General features: G+C 40.6%; 1 protein-coding gene across 1 annotated transcript in view; it reads right to left on the bottom strand.

Annotated features, from left to right (window-relative positions):
• IQCA1 (IQ motif containing with AAA domain 1) overlaps positions 1–19,453 on the bottom strand; it is a 107,602-nt gene that overhangs the window by 28,232 nt on the left and 59,917 nt on the right. Inside the window, 4 exon segments of the mRNA XM_062002651.1 lie at positions 4,005–4,066; positions 9,931–10,026; positions 10,235–10,341; positions 16,002–16,077. Coding sequence (XP_061858635.1) covers positions 4,005–4,066; positions 9,931–10,026; positions 10,235–10,341; positions 16,002–16,077 — 341 coding nt within the window.

Genomic DNA, 19,453 nt, shown 5'->3' on the forward strand with positions numbered 1-19,453 from the left:
CTTAAGAGTTGTTTCCACAGCTTTGTAGCTCAGAGGCAAACGTGATTAGTGTCATCAGTGTGAAATCAATAAGTATCGTTTTCTGGGTTATGGCAAGGAATCTCTTCTATTACATCACACATCACATGGCTTCCTCTCACAACTGATTCCATTACCCACTTTCAGGTGATGCAAGATCAGTTATGACTTGTATAATAGACTCATTCATTAATATCAATTACTGGGAAATTATTTCTAAATTATACAATAATAGCAATCCTAATGCTACTATACCTATTCATTTAGTTCCCCAATTAGTAGTAATTCATTAATTCTTCTTGGAATTCATTCTGTTTGCAGTAGACAGCCTCATCTTGTCAAGAACATACTGGGAATGACTTGATCAGAGCAACCAGTGGTCCACCTATGGCAGTGTTAAGGTCATACTGGCCAACAGAGGGTTGGGGGGGAAATATACAGTGGAAATGGGCTGAACTCCTCCAGAGGAATAGATTCCTATCTTCATTACTACCTAGCTATATCTCCTAGTAACTGACGATGTAATATACTTACATTTGTATCTGCCTTTTTAATCAGTGTGGATGTTCTCCACATTCTCTCTTTTGGAGTTCTGTGTAAGTATTAATTTCAGTGACTTTCTTGGCATGAGGTTCTACAGATTGATACTGCTTCCAGGATTACACAAAATGATTAAGCCTGTTCAAATTTCTTGTTATATTGTTAGTGTAAACAATACTGATTTGAACCTTTTTAGGTATTTCACTGTTTGTGCACTTCTCATAGCCTTTTCCTTCAATATCTGAGCTTTTTTTGTCTTTGTCACGTATCTTAACTGGGATGTTCTAGTATGGCTACAATAAAAATATTTAATAGCAGCTCTCAGCTGGCTAATAAAACTACATGTATAATGTGTGATCTGCAGCCTTTTTCCATTTCAGCTGGGAAGTTTTACGTTTATGCAGTGTTAGCAACACAATTAATACAGAAGTAGTAACAAGCAAATACCAAATTTCATGTCCCTTCAACAATACTGACTTTGCCACTGACTTTTGCTTCATTTTCAGTGATTTTATGTTGAGTATGCATCATAAAACAAGCAGAAAGAGAATGGACCTAACCTGACAGTTAGGGAACATGATTTCTACTATTCCTGTCATTATTTTTACTGTGCAAGCTTAATGATGCGTGCCCTGTGTCTCCTTCAAGTAAATGTGATGTGGTTAAGTCTTTGTTGACTAAAGTCTCCTGTGCCTCCTCTACCAAGGCAAAACAGAGATGAACATGAGTTTCTCTTGGTTGTTCCTGAGATGCTTCCTCCTTCTCTGCTCAGCAGGGAAGAGCAAAACAAGGAGCCAGCATACCACATAAACTGATTGAAATCCAGCTACTAAAAGGCTTACGTTCTTAAATGGCTGTATGTTTTATTAAGCTTATATATACAGAAGCAGGTATGTGTAAGAGTAATTTTAAAAGCACAATATATTTGCATCCTTGTTAGACTTTGGCACTGTTCTTGAAATGTTCTGTTCATGCTCTCTTATTGTTCCATGACACATTTATTTTAAATATTTGCTCATAGAGTTTGTTTTTTTTTAAAGCAGGTAACGAGATCAATGACTGATTGTGTAGTGCTAGCACTCAAATGATCTAGTCCAAGTCTTGCTGTACAAATGGATTTGTGGGGTGAATTCTGCATGCTTCTTTCTCCAGTGACTCAGTAAGGAGTGGCTGAGGGAGCTGGAGCTCTTTAGTCTGGAGAAAAGTATGCTAAGAGGAGACTTGATCACTCTCTACAACTACTTGAAAGGAAGTTGTAGTGAGGTGGGGTCAATCTCTTCTCTCCAGGAATGAATGACAGGACAAGAGGAAATGGGTTCAAGTTGTGCCGGGGAGGTTTATATTGGACATTAGGAAGAACTTTTTCCCAAGAGAGTTATTAAGCACTGGAACAGATTGCCCAGGGAGGTGGTAGAGTCACCATCCCTGGAGATATTTCAAAGACACATAGATGAGGTGCTGAGAGATTTGGTTTAGTTTAGTGATGGATCTGGCAGCGTGAGGTTATTGGTTGGACTTGATGACCTTAAGGTCTTTTCCAACCATAGAAATTCTATGATTCTCAACTCTGTTCTCCAGCCCCGCTCACTTGGGAGCTAGGTCTGCTCCTGGGTTACAGCTCTCAGCGGTGATACCTTTGTGTAGGTGTGTGTGTTGTCTGTATAGGTGAAAAATGGCCAGATTGTCAGTGAAGACATTTTAGAGTAATTTTGGTTGGAAAAGACCTTTAAGATCATGTCTAACCACTAAGCTAACACTGTAAAGCCCATCACTAAACCATGTCCCTCAGCACTTCATCTACACGGCTTTTCAAAATCTCCAGGGATGGCGACTCCAGCATCTCCCTGGGCAGCTTGGGACAGTGTCTAACAACCCTCTCAGGGAAAAAGTTCTAATCTCCAATCTAAACTTCCCCTTGCACAACTTCAGGCCGTTTCCTCTTGTCCTAGAATTTGTGACTTGGGCAAAGAGACCAACCTGCCAAGTAGTTGTAGAGAGTGATCACGTCTCCCCTCAGTCTCCTCTTCTCCAGCATAAGTAACCGCAGCTCCATCAGCTGCTCCTCATCTGACTTGTGCTCCAGATCCTTTACCAGCTTCGTTGCCCATCTCTGGACAGGCTCCAGCACCTCAATGTCTTTCTTGTACTGAGGGGCCCAGAACTGAACACAGTATTCAAGGTGCAGCCTCAGCACTGAGTATAGGGGGACAATCACTTCCCTGGTCCTGCTAGTTACTATTTCTGATACAAGCCAGGATACCATTAGCCTTGGCCACCTGGGCACACTGCTGGCTCATATTCAGCCTTTTGTTGATTAACTCCCCCAGGTCCTTTTTTATCTGACAGCTTTCCAGTCACTCTGCCCCAAGCCTGTTGCATTTCCTGGAGTTCTTGTGGCTCAAGTGCAACACCCAGCACTTAGCCTTGTTGAACCTCATAGAATCAGCCTCAGCCCATTTATCCAGCCTGTCCAGGTCTCTCTGAAGAGCCTTCCTGCCCTCAAGCAGATCTACACACCCACACAGCTTGGTGTCATCAGCAAACTTACTGAGGGTGCACTCAATCCCCTCATCCAGATAACTGATGTTAAACAAAACTGCCCCCAACACTTAGCCCTGGGGAACACCACTAGTGATGAGTTGCCAACTGGATCATGAGCTCACTGGATATGTAATGTAAAAAGAAGAAAACCCTCAGATAAAATAAGGGTGCTTAAAAGAGCAACGGTACACAAGAAATTGCCAGATCAGCCAGAACTCTTATTGATAAATAAGACTGATTTATGACATGTACACTATGCCTCAGATAAGAAAGGTGATTTATAGAGTACAAGGACCTGTCTGCAGCCTCCCTTATCAGGCTTCAGCTGGGATGGAAAAGCTGACAGTTAACAAAACTGCCAGGTGCTTCTGCACCCATGGAGGGCATGGGAAAGAGACAAATGGAGCTAATATCCTGCCTGTATGTTGCATGTGCTTAGCTTTGCATACAAGAATTAACCTGGCTGAAGTTAATGGAGATTGGATCTTATGGTGTGTTGTTGCAGAATAGGGCTCTTCATTTGTATATGTTGAAGATGGGGACAAACAAGGTCTGGGTAGCATTAAAGCAGCAATTTCTTGTCCTGGAATTTGTGGTGCTGTGAAGCCGTCAGGGAGCGGCAGTGGGAAGGTTGTATTGTTCACTGGGAATGCAAAAGCGTTTTGGCTAATGATTATGTCCTTCAAGTTTGTAAAATATTTTTTTTCATCATCTAGGCTTTTTATGGATATTTACGGATGTTAATAAAGAGGTTTTTAATATTGTAAGGTTCCTGATGCTGGTAAGTGTTGCAGTGCTGAGATGCTCCTTGTGTAGTTAAAAACTGAAAGGGTTGATAGCATATCTAATGCAAAGAGGATGCAGTCTCATTGCTTGAATCTCGGGTAAATATGTCCTCTCTTTACCTGTCAGGAGTTAGATCTTCTTCCATCTTGGGTATCTTTTTCTTCATGGTCATCTTTTTTTTCTGAGGACCACAAAAACAGGCAGAAATTAGTGACCTGAGTAGAGATATATGTTTCAATATATTGAAGCAAAGTGAGGGCCAGAACAGCAAAAGTTTCAGTGTTGGAATATGGCTCTTGTTACTGAAAGAATCCAAAGGGAAAAAAATCATGTCCTTGAAGAGTCTGAGGGACAAGAACTCACATCCCCATTTACAAAAGCACACGAGATGTTCTCATTTATAAGTGTCGTACCAAGACATGGGAGAGGCAAAGCAGCCCTGGGCTGAGAAGTTGGGCCCAGCCTACAACTTTAACATGGATCCTGTGGCAAGTGTTCTTGAACTGTACTCTACATGAAGTAATCATGTGACTGCTGCTTCCTTCTAGAATACAGCTGCCCAGGGAGCTTGTATACCTGCCTTTCAGCTGTTACCTTCCCAGTGAGTGTCCGAGACTATCATACTTCAGAATGATCAGTCACAGAATCACAGAATGGTAGCGGTTGGAAGGGACCTCTAGAGAACACCCAGTCCAACTCCCATGCTAAAGCAAGTCCCCCTAGATCAGGTCACACAGGAATGCATCCACGTAGGTTTTGAAAACCTCCAGAAAAGGAGAGTCCTACTCCTCCCAGAAGAGGTTGCATACAAAAGAATCCCACGGTCATTTGGTCCCAGAGACCTCTTGGGGTCCCTCTTATCCAAGAGAGAAGTAGGAAGGAAAAGGGTGTGGGTTCCAAGTAGCTGCTTCAGTGGCCGTTCATGTTTTTTTTCACATTGAAGTAAAACATATAAGCAGCATCCCAGCAGGGTGCTGATAGCTGGCCCAGGATCTGAAAACAACCCTACTGTGTCTCCTGCTATCCTTCTAACCATCAGACATCCTTCTGCCTTCTTGTTCCTAAGCCCCAGTGAAGAAGCCTGAAGAGGTCAGGAAAACATGAGCTTCTCTTCACCTGATATTTTCACCACACTTTCACTATGTGAAGATTTTGACTTGTGGGACTAATTTTTTTTTAAATACTGAAAAAAAGCCCTAGAAAACATAAATAAGAAACTTGTGAAACACTAATATCAAGCACCTCCATTAATTACAGCTCCCAGGCTATAAATACTATTAGGATAATTAGTAGTGGAGGCATCATTAGTCCCTGTTAGTGCCCACCACTGGTGTCTATATGTAAGTTCTGCAAAGCACTTTAGAACTATTTCAATGGAACTATTTACACAGTGACATTTGTGCACCATGGGATTTCTTCAATGGCTTAAATTTAAGCATGTGCTTAAATGCTTAGTTGATCAAGACAGATTATTCTTTCCAAAAGTTTATGTTCGCTTTCCTGAGAATACAGTTCATAGACTCATAGAATGGTAGGGGTTTGAAGGGACCTTTAGAGATCATCTAGTCCAACTCCCCTGCAGAAGCAGGGTCACCTAGATCAGGTCGCATAGGAACATGTCCAGATGGGTCTTGAAGACCTCCAAAGAAGGAGACTCCACAACCCCTCTGGGCAGCCTGTGCCAGGGCTCCCTCACCTCAACAGTGAAATAGTTTTTTCTTATGTTTAAGTGGAACTTTTTGTGTTCCAGCTTCATCCCATTACCCCTTGTCCTGTTACTATCTACTATAGAAAAGAGGGATGCCCCAACCTCCTGACACTCACCCTTTAGATATTTATAAATGTTAATAAGATCCCCCCTCAATCTCCTCTTCTCCAGACTAAACAGCCCCAGTTCCCGCAGCCTTTCCTTGTATGAAACATGTTCCATTCCCCTGATCATTTTGGTGGCCCTGTGCTGGACTCTCTCCAGAAGTTCTCTGTCCCTCTTGAGCTGAGGAGCCCAGAACTGGACACAGGACTCCAGATGAGGCCTCACCAGGGCAGAGTAGAGAGTGAGAAGAACCTCCTTTGACCTGCTGGCCACACTCTTCTTGATGCATCCCAGGATGCCATTGGCCTTCTTGGCCATGAGGGCACATTGCTGGCTTATGGTTAGTTTATTATCAATCAGGACTCCCAGGTCTCTCTCTGCAGAGTTGCTCTTCAGCAGTTCGAGCCCCAGCCTGTACTGGTGCAGGGGGTTGTTTCTTCCCAGATGCAGGAATACTTTATTAGTGAATACTTCTGCAGAGCTCTAGAGGCTATGTTGTTGATTTTAAAAAATCCTATCAAATTATCTGGAAAACATTGTTTTTTTCTAGAATGGATCAGCAATGTTCAGAAATGTATCAACTGTAAGTTTTCAAGGACAGTCTCAATGTAAATAACCCAAGGTTCAATTGCATGTTACTGTTTGCAGTGCAAAAAGGAAAATCTAGATAAAAATGTAGATTAAACACAGAAGTATAAGGATAAGGTAACCGGGAAAAGGTGATGTTTTAAGTTTTGGATTAGAATAATGCAAACTCTGTATCTGCAGAACTATACCTCGAATTTCTTTACAATAAATAAGCCTGGCAGCAAGCGTCCACTAGAAAATGCCAGTTGGGTTTTCTCTTAAAGAAAAGGAATGAGAAGAACAAAGCATATGACATGCTATTTTAACAACTGAGGAAATACTGAGGCTGTCAGCAGTTAATTTCTGGTATTCCTCCAGGTTTGTCTCTTTAATCTTTCTTCCCACAAGCTAGAAATTACATATCACAGAGTCTGACTGGGAAGAAAACCTCTTTTCTACCCATGCAAAGACACTAGGCATATGTTGAATTTATTGGCCAACTGGTATTGTCCTCAAGGCAGCTTCACCGATAAAGTAGCTCTAGAGCAAAACAAAAATGAACTGTGAAGGGGAAAAATGTGGTTTCCTAATTAACATCAACATTTATGGGAAGTCTGGCAAACACTGAGATGTGATAAGGGAAAATATGAACTGTAGACAATGGCTTTCCTCCAGAATGTCTTATTGGGAGCTGCTTTTATTTAGAAAATGATAATGTTTAATGAATGTGAACACACTCATCACCTAAAATGGAAATCTCCTTGTTTCTCTCTCTGAAACGTCAGTCTAGCTTCTGCGTAGCCATCCATTTACTTGGTTATTTTCTGCTTAGATAAGTCACATTAACTATTAGCTGGCAGATGACAGTAGGTATCTTGCTCAGTGTGGTATCTTGTCTTACTCTTTGTGTTCATGAAAGTGTTTTGAGTATCTCAGATGTTGCTATGAGCAAATGTGGACCTGATTTCAACCTAGATTCCAGAACAGAGTGTCCCTGGCACCTGAAGAGAAAGGGTAGCCAAAATGTCTCATTGAGGGAACTGTTGAACTGTTCACCTTTTGCTATGATCACACAAATCTTGCTGCTATCAGCTGTCCACAGCTACTGCCACTGAGCATGGGGAACATAATGAGGGGAAAACACTCCTGTGGCTTAAGGGAAATGTCAGTGTATAAGCAACAGTCTATGAAGTGTTTGGGTGGATTGCTTGGATCATGTGCGATACTTGGATGGAAGGCTGAGGAAGTGCGGATTTGCACTGTGTGAGCATCTGCTCTGAGTTGAGAAGTCTTTTCTGGCAATGCTGAGATATAGAGAGCAGCTTCTGATACTTGTACAAAAATATACTGGACAAAGATGTTCCCACTGATGATTAAGCTCTTCCTAAATGAGAGGCTCTGATCTGTGTAATGACTGGTGGATTTAGCTACAGCTGGCTGAAAGCTCTGGGTGCTAATCTCTATCAGCTACAGAAAATTCAATAGGGATTGTGAATCACTGTGCTCAAATCAAGCCTTTCCTCAATTCTGACCCAGACTGTCTGGCTTTATTCACTATGGCTTTGCTTTTATCAAGTCTTTAGGCTATGTCCATATTCTTCTTATAGCCATTGCTACAGTTAACCTCTTGTGGTTCACTTGCTTCTGCCTGGCTGCATCAAAAAGGGTCATCCAAAGCTGTATTGAGATGCTAGCAAGGCCTATTTCAGAAGCAATTTTTACACACTTTGGTTTCCCATGTCCTCTTTTTCTGTGTGTTTTTTTGTTTGTTTATTTTTCCTTTTTCTGAATTCTGGCCATGCCTCTGTGTATTTGTGGGTGTGTTCACTCACAATGAGTTGCTTTACCTGCAGCTGGAACCAAAACAAATCCTTGAGGGGGGATGGGAGGCCGTGCAGGAAAAGTAGCACAATGGGCTTGTTAAAAAGCACCTTGAAAAGCACTCAAATGTAACTTCCAGGTCAGTAATTCCAGACAGCTCATCTATTTAGCTCTTATGTTGGGTGGAAAGCCAGTTTAAAGAAGTGAGGTGTATGGTGATTTACTTGACTGCAGTTTCCCATGAGATATATCCTTGACTGGAGCCCCTCTGGGAACCATGGTTGGGTACATGGCATCCATCTAGAATACTGGCAGAGCTGCTGGGTTGTATTGAGCCACAGAAATCAGAAGCTTGGGCTGTCAGCAGAAAGACGTGGACTCAGAACCACATTTCACTAAAAGATTTGAGCTGACACAAGGATTCCACTAAATTTTTAAAAATAGAATACTTTGGAAAGTAGACCTTTGTCTCTTTCACTTCAGGTGCTTTAAACAGGCTCCTCTAGGCTAGGTGGGAACTCAGACCTTCTGACATCTCTTTGACAGTCATCCTTGTTTTCTTTTTTTCCCAGATAAAATCCTTAGGAAAGTTGGATTATTTAATTAGTACTCCTTTCATCCCTTCCCCTCCTCATTCTCTCAGGCTACTGGCACAACAAAAGTTAAACAATCTCCCTCTACCCAAAACCATTTCAACACTATATTGAAGGGAACTGTCTTCCCCCATCCAACACCCAATATAAACCTTTATAACATCAGTGTGACATTTTGAAGCAGTTTTGACCATCTGATCTAACTTAATCTGCCACTGACAACTTTGGGAAGATTGTTGCAATATTTTGTTTGTATGTCTTAAGCCTCTCTATTTTTAAAACAAGTTTAGCAATCCAACTGGTATCAGCTTTCAGTCAGTCTGGTCTTGCATTAAATTGCCCCTGCACATTTGTCTGGTGTAAGAACATTTTTAAAAGATAATTTGAGTAGAAGTACAGCAACAGCAAGTATTTGCATGTTAAATGTATTACAGAAATGAAATACAATGTGAGATTAGAGTTGGCTGTTTGCCCTGGGGATTTAAAGTGGATCTGCTGATTAAATGGTAGAGTCTGTAAGATCTTAGTTATTTTTCACCAAACACGATCTATAAATGCAGGGAACTACAAGCTGTGGAATTCTGCGTGTGGTAATGCTGTGAAACAAGATGTGAACACGTGTTTCTGTGGGTAACACACATGAAAAATAAGGTATGTCTTTAACCTATTTGATATGTTTAAATAAACTTGGCGTAATTGTGAGTTTCCAAACTTTTCCATAGTAAATAGTAACACAATTAATGCATATCTGGCTGTGTGTGATCTATGTGCTAATTTTTCTGGTGAACACTTTTTAAACAACTTAGTCGTCATTTAAGAGAACGACAGTCAGCAGCTGGAAAACTTACTCATACCTAGATCCTTGTCTTCCTTGGACAGCTATATTAAACTGAACCTGCTGCCTCAAAGAGAGAGATTGCTTGGATTTTCCTGTTTGACTGGATCAGAGGATTTCAAAAGGGTGTGGAACCCTCTTGAAAATCTGATCCATCTTGTAACGATTTACCTCTGGAATAGTTCAACTTGTCCTAAGCAATATTTATAAAGGTTAAGGAGTAATAATAGCTAAAGGAAAAGCTTCCCCCCATCCCCCACCCCAAATGTTGCTTCTGAGTTGAGATTCAGTGAATGTTTAGGGTGGACATTTTGCTACTGATATCTGTGAGACTAGATTTTTCACTCTATTTTGCCCACAGTATCTAGGCAGAGAATTGCGATTTACCCTGAATTCTCCCAACTTGCTGCTACTACCTTTTCACTTTTTCTTCCTTTTTTCTTTTGGCCACTCTTCTCTCCATCCACAGCTAGTTTGAGATTCTCCAGTTTCTGTTGCATCAATTCATCGACCTATCCAGACAAACACAGTTGAATCTTTCCAAGTCTTCGGCCACAACAGCTCAGAAAAATGTTCAGCTAAACACTCATTAAAGCAAAGAACAGATAGTAGGGACTCTGAAAGGAGGTAAGGTCTATGCCAGGGCAAGTTCTTACAGCTGTAGAGAAACAGACACCGGCAATGCACGTTGTTAGTGTCCTCTTACTATTGTAAGCACACCTGCACTCTGATCTCTTCCTCTACTACTTCTCGTTTCTCTTCTTTTATCAGCTCTGGGTCATGATCCTGGAGAAAATCCCATCCCTCGTCTCTGTTCTGCCAAACAACTGTTATCCAAAAGAAAGAAAAAAGGGGAAAAAAGTTACAGAAGCCATTGGTTTTCCCAACTGCTTCTGCAGGTAAAAAATAGGTAGTTGTAGGCAGCTTTTATTGAATTATTAGTTGTAAGGCTCTAGGGACCCTTTCTAAGTTCAGAGCCCTGTTGTGTTAAGATCTGTAAATCTTGAGGTTAACTTTTTCTGCCTTGGGCTGTAAACTGGTATTGGATTTCAGGAGGATAACGGAATACGGAGCTTGTCATTTTCTGGTTGTAAAGCTGAATGCCTAGAGTGTTGTTTATCTTCAAGAGCAGGTAGTATAGTACTAGCTCAACCATACCACATCTCTGGTAGGCATTCTTTTTCTCTTTGTTTAACAGCATAGTGCTTAAATCTTTACCCTGAAGAAATCACAAAGATGGCTCCTGTCCTGAGGCGTGTGCTCTCTGTGTTTTTTTGGCTGGCATAATGCAGGCTTGGTGACCAAAGGAACATGTTTAAGTTAAATCAGGAAGTTTCCTTGTTCTCTTGGCCTCAGCCATCTAATACTAAGTTGCTGCAACCTTCCAAGTTAGCCTTTGTAGTTATTCCCAGGAGGCTGAAATATGGCCTAGGAGCACTAGAATAGGCATAGCAGCCTGCACTGAGAGCATTGAAATTGGAGTGAGAGGAGACAGTGAGTCTGACAGAGCAATAACCTGTATCTGACCCACAAGTGATGTACGGCCACACAGAGTTTCAACTTTGCCTGGGGAGTTTTAAGCTTGATTCAGTAATTGAGAAGCAAAGTCTTTTCCAAAAACAGACAAGGCCCACCTGATACAGCACCTCTACTTCTTACTGTGCAAAAGATAAATAATAAGAAGACATAACTCCAGGAACAAAGCAAGCTTGTGCAAACTGATGATCAAACTCCCCACTCCCCCAGTTTATGATAAAGTAGCTAATGATCCTGAGGTGCAATTTTAATGTTTGCTGACAAACTGCAATTTGCTCTTTAGAAAGAAAACTAAATGAAGGCTGGCAAGCTCAGTGCATATCTGAATTGTCTGCTATTAGCAAAAGGTACTGTTATAATGGAAAGGCCTCTCTTTCTACATTTTTAAGCTAATTTGAAGGAAGATAATTAATAAATTGCATATCAAGTCCTGATAGTATCCTTATATATGATATCTAATCTCCAGTAGTATGTGCTAATTTAATTTCCAGATGATTTAAAATGACAGCTTTTCCCTTCAAGATATATGCTCCTTTATGAATCTGTTTTGTACATGGTCCTCTTTCCTGTACCATCTGCCACTTCTAAGGCACTATAAATTCAAGAAGGTTTTTACAGTAGCCCTAGGAATTTGTTCAAGTTTTAGTCCAGTTAATAAGCCACTAGGTTAGAGGTCCCTAATTTTAGAAGAGAGATCAATAACTCATAGGTGTTAGTTGCTATTTGGTTCTTTTATAGATCAACACCATGTTTCAAAGTTATTTTTAAAGTAAGGTCAGGAGGCTAAGGATGTTATGTTTTCACTGGCTGGTTAAAAGAGTCTGGAATTTTGTTACAGACAGGGCATCCAGCTAAGGGAACTATTTTCGTGAGAGTGTATGCAGTGTAATTTTTATCACCTCTTCTAAATATTACATGCTTATTTTTGGATTATTTTATATGCATACCTCTCTAGCTCAGGACTCAACAGACAGCCTAGTCCACTAATATGACTGCAAACATCACCATCACAGCAGTGTTTTCACTCTGCAGACTAGTAGATACTCTGCGATATCCCTGAGAACAGCTTGTGACTAATAATTGAAATATATTTATCTGAAGCATAAAGTTTTTCTTAAAATGACTACTTTCAAACTCCTTAAATATTTTGATGCTTGGTTAAAAATACGTAATATCTTCACACCTTAAAGTTAGGGCCATGGAGGATTTGGGTTGAACTCAAATATACTCTGCAACATGAGCAAGTCATAAATATCAACTGGCTGTCAGCACAATGTGGGGAAAGAGCCCATTGCTGCCTCACAGCACAGGGTACTGCGAAAATAAAACATAAGAAGATGGAGGTAATGATTCAGATTGCTTTCATTTGCTCCACATAGACTTCTGCTATTCCAGCCTAAAAGTAGATGTTACACAGAAACTAGCTGTTTCCAACAACAGTATATAAAATAAGTGTTTTAGATAGAGCTTTGCAGATAGAATTTAGCAGCTTGCAAAACTGCCAAATAAAATTCAAGGACATTAAAAGTCTTCATGAATTCCATTGGAGCTTAGGTAACAGTTCTAGCTTGATAGAGGAGAAAAAGAAATAGGGGTGGAAAAGTCTGAAGCTGTAAGAAAGAATTGAAGCAATTTTTTTAAAACTTGCAAGAGAGGCTTTTCCACTCTAAGGATTTTGAGTCGTGCTCTGTGCAGAATATGGTTCAACGTGAGCTGTCAATGTGTGCTTGCAGCCCATAGAGCCGGTATTATCCTGGATCACATCAAAAGCAGTGTGACCAGTATGTCACGAGATGTTTTTCTGCTGCTCTACCCTGTTCTCATGAGACTCCACCCGCAGTGCTGCATCCAGTTCTGGGGCTCCTGGAAGGACATGAGGCTGTTGGAGCAAGTCCAGAGGAGGCCATGAAGATGATTAGAGCTGGAGCTCATCTGCTGCGAAGACAGACTGAGAGAGTTGGGTTGTTCAGTCTGAAGAAGACTCTTGGGAGACCTTAGAGCAGCCTTCTAGTCCCTGAAGGGACTGACAAAAAAAGCAGAGTGGGACTTTAGAAATTGATACCAGGCTGGCTTTTCACAGTGCTCACACAGTGCCATCAGCTGGAGCTGGGCACCTCAAACCCTTAAAATATTCTAATTAATTTAAGTTCATTGTGAAGGACTTCTAGTTCTGCAGTTCTCTATTGCTTGTGATCATGATGATCAGAGGGCTGGAGCACCTCTGCTAAGAAAACAGGCTGAAAGAGTTGGGTTATTCAGCCTGGACAAGGCTTCAGGGAGACCTTAGAGCAGCCTCTCAGTCCCTGAAGGGGCTGACAAGAAAGCCAGTGAGGGACTTTTTACAAGAGTGTGTAGTGGCAGGACAATGGGAAATGGCTTTAAACTGAAAGAGGGGAGATTTAGATGAGATGTTGACAAGTTCTTCCCTGTGAGGGTGGTGAGGCACTGATACAGGTTGGTCAGAGAAGTTGTGGCTGCACCATCTGTGGAAGTGTTCAAGGTGAGGTTGGGTGAGGCTTTGACCTGGTCTATTGGAAGGTCTCCCAGCCCATGGCCAGGACATTGGAACAAGATGATCTTTAAGGGTTCCTTCCAACCCAAATAATTCTGTGGAGCTATAGGAGTAGCTGTCAGGTAGCAGGATGGGGTGGAGGTGAGCAACGATGTTTAATTCTGAATGACAGGCTGGAGTCTAACAGAAAAAGATACTGCCCATGCCTGGCCAACCTGAGCACCTTATTGCAGTGTTCCTGCAAGTGCTATCAGTATAAAATGGGGAGAGGGAGGTACTGACACTGACTGGCTTTAGGTATCCACTTCAGGTGCCTGAGTAGCTACAGAGTCTCCACAGCTAGTTAATAGGCTGCTGAGTTGCCCTTGGGAGGCCTTGTGTGATATGCAGGAACACAACACCTGCAGTCTTTTACATCTTCATGCAAAAAGTTAGCATCAGTAACCCTAAAATGTTACCTGCTTTGAGCTTTCCAAGTATGTATCTTGTTAGGAATGGTAGCACTTTTTTTTAGATAGTCTGGGTGACAAATGTGTCCCCCATCCTCTCATGAACCCCTTGACTTGAGATAGTTGTGAAATTTGAGTTCCTGTTACACTAACATATTGACCTCTGTGGTGTTTTTATTCCTATCAGTGGCACCCACTGTCATGTTGGGAAGCAGAGTTTAGGCCTCTGGGTGAGGTTACACCCAAACATGATTCCTACAACTTTGAGAAGAGTTATTTGCACAAATACAATGAATTTGTGAATTGACAGTTCAGCATTGCACTGAAGACTGGAAAGCCTCAGCAGGTGATCCAGGCAGCACTGTGGGAGGACTGGAATGCATGGCTACTACCTCACTACTCAGTAGGAGAGTTCTGACTAAGCATATTGCCAAGCCTGTGCAGCAATATGAAACCCTCCTGCTTTCTTGTTGCTCTTTTGTAATGCCTCTGCACTACTCCTTTGCTGCTCTTGGGACTTACTGTATGGGAACACTAGTCTTGCTATTACTATCTCAAGTTGCAAGGTGCCACTTTGTCCTGACCGCATGGAAAACAAGTAATGTTCTTGGTCAGTTAAGGAAAGGAGTATAGGTGAATTTGATGCTTACCTAAAACTTCTGCTGACTTCAGTGGGGTTCTGATGAGACACTCAAGAGTACAGTCTAGGACAAAGAGCTCCTCTTTAGCCATGAAACTGCTTTATTATTTATAAAGTCTAAGAAAATTCTAATAGTTAGAAGTCAGAGGTCAGGCAAAACTCTGCTGGTGTATATATAGAAAGTAAGTTGTACACTTCTTTCTTTCCAGCCAAGCCAAATCAATCTGAAAACTTGATGCCTATACTTTGTCAGCAGGAGGGAATAATGGAGATTTTTCATTCAAGGAATTTTAGCAAGCCCCTAACACTGCAGGGGAGAAGAAAAAATATGTTTAATAATGTAGAAAAAAATATGCATGAAACAAAGAAAAAACTCCCCCACAAAACCTCAAAACCTACACTGAAAGCTTTGATCAGGCACACTTGGTAAAGACAGAAGGCTTCAACTTGGCTCGTGTGACCTGTGGAGTCCTATGGTGCTGTTCACTTACACTTTGAGACAGGTGCTCCTTTTCATTTCAAATGAGTGCAGGATTTCTAGGCCTAGCACGGGTGATTGCTAACTCACTGGTATATGTAGGGCGCACACTGAAGAGAAGCAGTTAGGAGACAGACAAAGGCATCAAGTGTAGAGGAGAGAGTAGAAGGGAGATGGAAAAGGGCAAGATTATCATTTTGTGAAAAATATTTTTAAAATCTGAACCCCTTTGTTTTGGGATGGTTTCTAAAAGTGAAAATGCGGCTAGTCTCCTGGCTGTAAGTCTGAGTTATATTTGTCAAGCTGGACATACTTGAATGCAGCAAGTATATTCATAGTCCAGCAACATTCTTGTGCCTTTGCTTGAAGAGATGATCTTTCTATTAAAATATGTAACCAAAAATCCTTTGACTAGCTGTAGATTGCATAGGTGAATGAATGCATGGACGCTTTCCATGAATGAGAGGAAGACAGGATAAAGAGTTATTAGAGCATGAAAACATTGATGCTGAAGTCTGATCTACAGAATAGTGCTTTAAATTATTTGTTAGTCAGCTGTCACCTTGTTGCCCTCCAAAAATCCAAGAAACCTCCTGCATGAAAACTAAAGCACTTTGGTTATAGATTGGTCACTTTCACTCATACAGAGCTGCACCTTTGTGTATGATTAGTTTGATGATTTTGAGAGACTCCTAAGAAGACCGGAGGTACTGAGAGACTCCCTTTCTAAATACCATTTGTATCTAATGTTCTCATTTTTATAATGTTTCATAGTTTGGGCAGCTGCACGGTTTGACCTTATAGGAATGACATTCAGATTAAGCTGAATTAGAAGAACATTCCAGCTGTAATTGTTATCTTTTTCCCCTGACCTTTGTATTGACTGCTTCCTTCCTCCATTATTGAAAGGAAATTACTGGGAGCCATTTTCCAGCCTTCCTCTTCTTCCTAGATTGAGGGAGGTGGGGTGGGAAGAAAAATTGGAATATTAACATATAGGCACTTTAAAAGTCTGAAAAAATGTTGTAACTTTCATTAGATTTGTAAAGATTTGTTTTAATTTTAGGAATAAGATGCTGTTGTGTCGTCAACCTAAGTCTTCCCAGGGGACTATAGTGAAATTTTATCTCATTGAGAGGCGATATCTGGTCATCAGTTGACCTACTGAGGTCAGAAGAATTAAACTTAGGCTTCTTTGAACATGTAATATAGGTAGGAGACTTGGAACGTGTAAGTGACATTATCTTACTATTTTTTCCCTTAATCGTATTGTAGGGCTACTCCCCTACATGACTCACCACCCCCACCCCCCCCCCCAGCAATTTCCAACTTCTAGGTAATTCAAAACTGTTGAAATCTCATTTTAATCTGTAATAAGAAACAAAAATAGGGATCTCTGTGCTTCTTTCAAAACAAATATTTTGTTTCAACTTTATCAAAACATTTTGACATTTTCTTCTCTAAAGTAAACGACGCTGACATATTCCTGAAATAGTTTTATTTAACTGAAACAGTATTTCTGATGGAAAAAGCTGTCAGAAAATGACGAAAGTTTCTTCATGTTGTATGAGTTGTAAGTCCTCAAAATGTTATAAGGTAATAGTTACCAGTGGGAAACTGCATCACTGGAGAGAAGGTGAATGCGAATTTATGCAAGACAAAAGTTGTCTCAGACTTTGCTAACCAATGTGTAATCTGTAACCTGATGATTATCAGTAAGATATAAAGTGTAGTTCTGGGAATATGTAAAAAGAAGCAATGTCCCTATATTCGCCTCTGTAATTAAGTGCCATTTTGTACCGGTTAGCAGCAGCCAGGTCATGTGAATTCTTACATATCTGTTTTTAACTAATGTGTTATTACAGTAACTAAAGTTTGGGCCCAGAAGGACATGCAAAACCTAATGCATGTATTACTTCTACCCTAAGCTCTACAGATTTATTTGAAAGAGATGAAGGAGTTTCTTCACTAAACATCAAAAACCATTCAGGTAAAATATAAGCAAGATTTTGAGGGTGTGACAGCCAGAGCTCAGATTCTCAGTTACCCTAACATATTCTCAATTTTTGCAAGGTATGGCATTTTGAGATTAATCCTTAATCTTTTGCAGTAGGGAAAACTCATTCTTTTAACATTTTTCCATTGTATTTTATGGAAGATTATTAAACTATGATGTTCTAAGAGGAAACGTTGGTAACTATTAAAAAAACCCCTCCCCCCTCAAAACAACTTAAAAATGGGTTATTCATTTTTAGCCTCTTAATAATATAGGACATATTAATGTTTCTTTTATTGTTACAAATAACCCAATAAATCATTTTAATTACTAGCTTCAATGATTTTATACACTGATGTAAAATAATAGTGTTGTGTCAGTTTCATTGATTTTAATCAAAACCACTGTGTGTCTAAAGAATGGCTGCAGAATGCTGTTCTGCATTCTTCCTTCCCTGTATTAACAACTATTTATTAACAATAAAAAACTGTCTCTATATTACAATGACTCTTCCTTTGAAGTCAGTTGATGTACTTGTCTATGTTGACTCATTCCATACTTGTTCTGTGTTAAGAAGCAACATTTCAATCTAAGCTCAGATATGGAAATAACAGTTTGAATACATTTCTGAAGCTTTTGAAAGGCTATCCCACACTAGGCGATTCTCATTCAAGGAAAGATGTTGAACTGACTCCATTACGCACTTTTGCAACAGGGATTTCACTAATGCATTTCACTAAGGACAAAATGTCTCTCACTGCTAAACACTTCAGGATGAAATCTAGGGATGCTCAGCATTGCTCGTGTTTGGCCAGATACAGGTTGTAGTATGTTACTGGGCAAAGCAGCAACAAGCTGACACGTGTTCTGCTAGGGAAAAGAGGGATCGTATTGTGCTGAAGGTGGTTTGTATTTTTAACTTAGATGCTCAAATGGAAATCAAATCAGCACCTTACAGAGAAAAGAAAACAAAGTTATTTTCATATCATATACAACTTTTTAAAGATTGCTATCAAGCTTTTCAGAAATATTTACATTTCCTTCTGGGATCAAACTTTTGTTTTCTTTAAGAATTGAAGTTAGAAGCAGAGCTTTTTTCTGCCTGTATCACTATGACTTACAGCCTATACTTATTTTAATAAGAGTCCTGCTGTTAGAACTTTTCCAAATACTTCTCAACTGGTCTTAGATACTGTTTTTTTTCCCCTGTCAGTGTTATAACCTTGGAGAGAATGTTCCCTTTGTTCTTTCTCAATGAACCATAGAGGATCTGACATAATGGCTCAGAATTTTACTTGACAGGACTTGTAATGGCTGAAAAGATGAGAATGATGTGAACTTATAAAGGCCCAGAACCCTATATTGTTATTTCACCCCACTTCAAAACAACCTTGAAAAGCCTGTGGGGGGATTGAGACTGATTTTTAATATTGTTGGTTCTTATCTAGTGAAATGTGCAAAACCAACAAGGAGTAAAATTTTTGTTGTGAAAGTCAGGTTTTGAAGTAGATGAGTGAGTTACTCATCCAGTTTCAGAAGCCAACTGGGTTTGGCATTTTTAGTGTGGCTGAACATGAACGTCTGACTTAGATTGGAGTGTCTGGAACAGCCTTTTTCCTTGCCTGTGTGAGACCAGAGGAATCAGAGTGCTTTGCTCTGGGACAGCTGAGTAGGGAAGGAGCAAGGACAAGGTCAAAGCCATTAGAGGACAACCTCATGAATTCTCCCAAAAGGAACTGGCCTCTCTGAGATCCTACAGGGTTCTATGATCGTGAATGACAAGGCTCTCTAAAGTCTCTAATTTCAAAAGCTTTTCTAAGCCATTGCGTTCGTACATGTACTTTTATCTGATCTTTCCCACAGAGTTCTTCACTTCATGTGCAGATTTAAGGGACACAGCATGAAGTAGTCCCACAGAGCTGAACTCAGCACTAATAGAAGTCATCAGAAGTCTTATGGACAACAAAAAACTTTGTATTTGGCTGAGGTCTGTAGGCACTACATGCCTTTCTCCTCTGTTGCTCCCTCAGGATGGGTTTGCTCTGCCACTAAGATGCAATAAAGTGTTACCAGTAATCACCTTCCATTGCTTGCAGCGTGATGCCTTCACTAACGCTGACAGTGTACCCTGTGATAGTAAACAACTATCTGAAGACACATGTGACCAGAATTTAAAGCTTCCTGTAAGCACAGGTGCAGATACTACAAAGGTGAAGGAAATGGAAGATTGCAATGTTGGCAATGGAAGATCAGGTTTCAAGAACTTGGAAAACACACTTCCATATGCTGTTCCTTCGGCCTGCTGTGCATCTTCATTTACAAAGGGGG

This window comes from Colius striatus, chromosome 9, assembly GCF_028858725.1.
Source record: "Colius striatus isolate bColStr4 chromosome 9, bColStr4.1.hap1, whole genome shotgun sequence".
In the NCBI taxonomy this organism is placed as follows: Eukaryota; Metazoa; Chordata; class Aves; order Coliiformes; family Coliidae; genus Colius; species Colius striatus.